Raw genomic sequence first — 1,640 nt, 5'->3', positions numbered from 1 at the left:
AGTTAAAAAAAAAAAAAAAAAAAAAAAAAAAAAAAAAAAAAAAAAAGTTAATACACCATAGAAATATGCACAATATATAATAAATGGGGAAATATATATTACACTAACGGGGGCTGCATTCTTCTCCTGGGCTGTTTAAACGAAGCGCGGAAAAAGCGTGCAAAAATGGGGCATTCCACACCACTGCACTAAAACGACTTCGCCTCATCGCTTTTCCTTTCACGCTCGCGCGCAGTGTACTTAGATCATCCTCTTGATTAATTCATTTATGTGGTTCTCCCTGTTTCCCCAATCACCTGGCCTGGGCTCATTAAATGCGTGTCGCTTGGCCTTGAAACCTTTCTTGGGGGGCTTGAGCTTAAAGGCCCACAGAAAATTATTTACTTTTTTAAAAGCGGGCCCGCAAGTGTACAGTTGGTAAATCATGTCTTCAATTCCATGCACATTATATTTTCCTAGGTGTTTTGAAATTTCATTGTTGTCCTGAATTTTTTTCCTGGCATACCTTCTCACTTTTCCTACTTTGATGTAACCTCTTTTGTACACTAACTTCCTGATGGTCGAAACGGTTGGGTAACCATACGTAACGAATGGCTCCACAATTTTTAGCATTTCCTTTGTAGCCTTGTTCACCTTCACGAAGACTCCGTTATGTACTTGAAGCAACCTCAGGAGACGAAAGACGGTTCGAACCTTTGGGGACAGTTTATTCACACCCTTCAATCTGATCACAAAAACGACTTTCTTTTCCGCTTCCCTGTAGAAGCAATTGTTTTTCCTTGCTTCTCTTTTAAGTTGTACGATTTTCTTTCGTTCCTCTTCGTACTCCTTCTCATATCGCAGTGTACGTAGTCGCAGTTCGGTTCGCTTCTTCTTGTTGATCTATGTGTGGAGGAAGTAAGCGGGACAATGTGATAAAAGTGTGGCCCAGTGTACAGATGCAAAATGATGTAAAATAAAAACGAACCATGTGCGCAGTATACACGGGCATGTACATGTGGACGACAACATGTGAAAAGGTGCATGGTGAGATGAAGCCACTCCGGCGATTGCAACCCCCCAGAACTTACCAATTTCTGTGCCTTCATCTTCTTCTTATTCTTCTCCTTCAGCTCGAGGTACTTGCTCAGCTTCTTCTTCCTCAAGCTCATCATATTCTTCCCCACATCTTTTTTCTCTTCTTCGTACCTATCCTGTATAGGGGGGGGGAAAGCGCCAAGCAGGTTCGTATGATGGGGTTGGCCATTCAATCAGGTCAAGCAGGTCAATCAGGCCAATTGCGCCCATCACGCCATCACGCTAAACATACGCTCGAGCAAACGCAAGTCACATGAGCCATTTGTACTACATGACATGCCGAACTGCATGGATCCGCACCATCTGTATATCACTCAATGAACTCATGTAGCGCTCTCTCCTTCTTACCGCCATTGTTGCTATGGGTTCTTTTTTCCGTATCGCTTACGAGAAAAAGCAAAATTATTTTTTTTTCCTTCCACAAGGATTAGTACGGCGTGTAGCCTGTATCGCAGAATGCGAGTTTTTCGTTTTGTTGCGCTCGACAAGAAAAGGCGAAGCTTCGCAATTATCAAATGCAGATGATAGCCTTTTTTTTTTTTTTTTTTTTTTTTTTATAAAGC

The 1,640-nt window shown here is 42.0% G+C and overlaps 1 protein-coding gene across 1 annotated transcript; it reads right to left on the bottom strand.

The window, feature by feature from the left end:
- Positions 1-240: 240 nt before the first annotated feature.
- Positions 241-1,431, bottom strand: AK88_00682 (uncharacterized protein; the record flags this gene model as incomplete). Its single annotated transcript, XM_012478328.1, has 3 exons — positions 241-882; positions 1,071-1,193; positions 1,378-1,431. 3 exons carry the CDS (start codon positions 1,429-1,431, stop codon positions 241-243), a joined length of 819 nt encoding a protein of 272 aa, XP_012333751.1.
- Positions 1,432-1,640: the final 209 nt, after the last annotated feature.

This window comes from Plasmodium fragile (genome assembly GCF_000956335.1).
Source record: "Plasmodium fragile strain nilgiri unplaced genomic scaffold supercont1.5, whole genome shotgun sequence".
NCBI lineage: Eukaryota > Apicomplexa > Aconoidasida > Haemosporida > Plasmodiidae > Plasmodium > Plasmodium fragile.
Note: the sequence above shows the minus strand (reverse complement) of the source record. Positions and strands in the feature narration are given on the sequence as shown.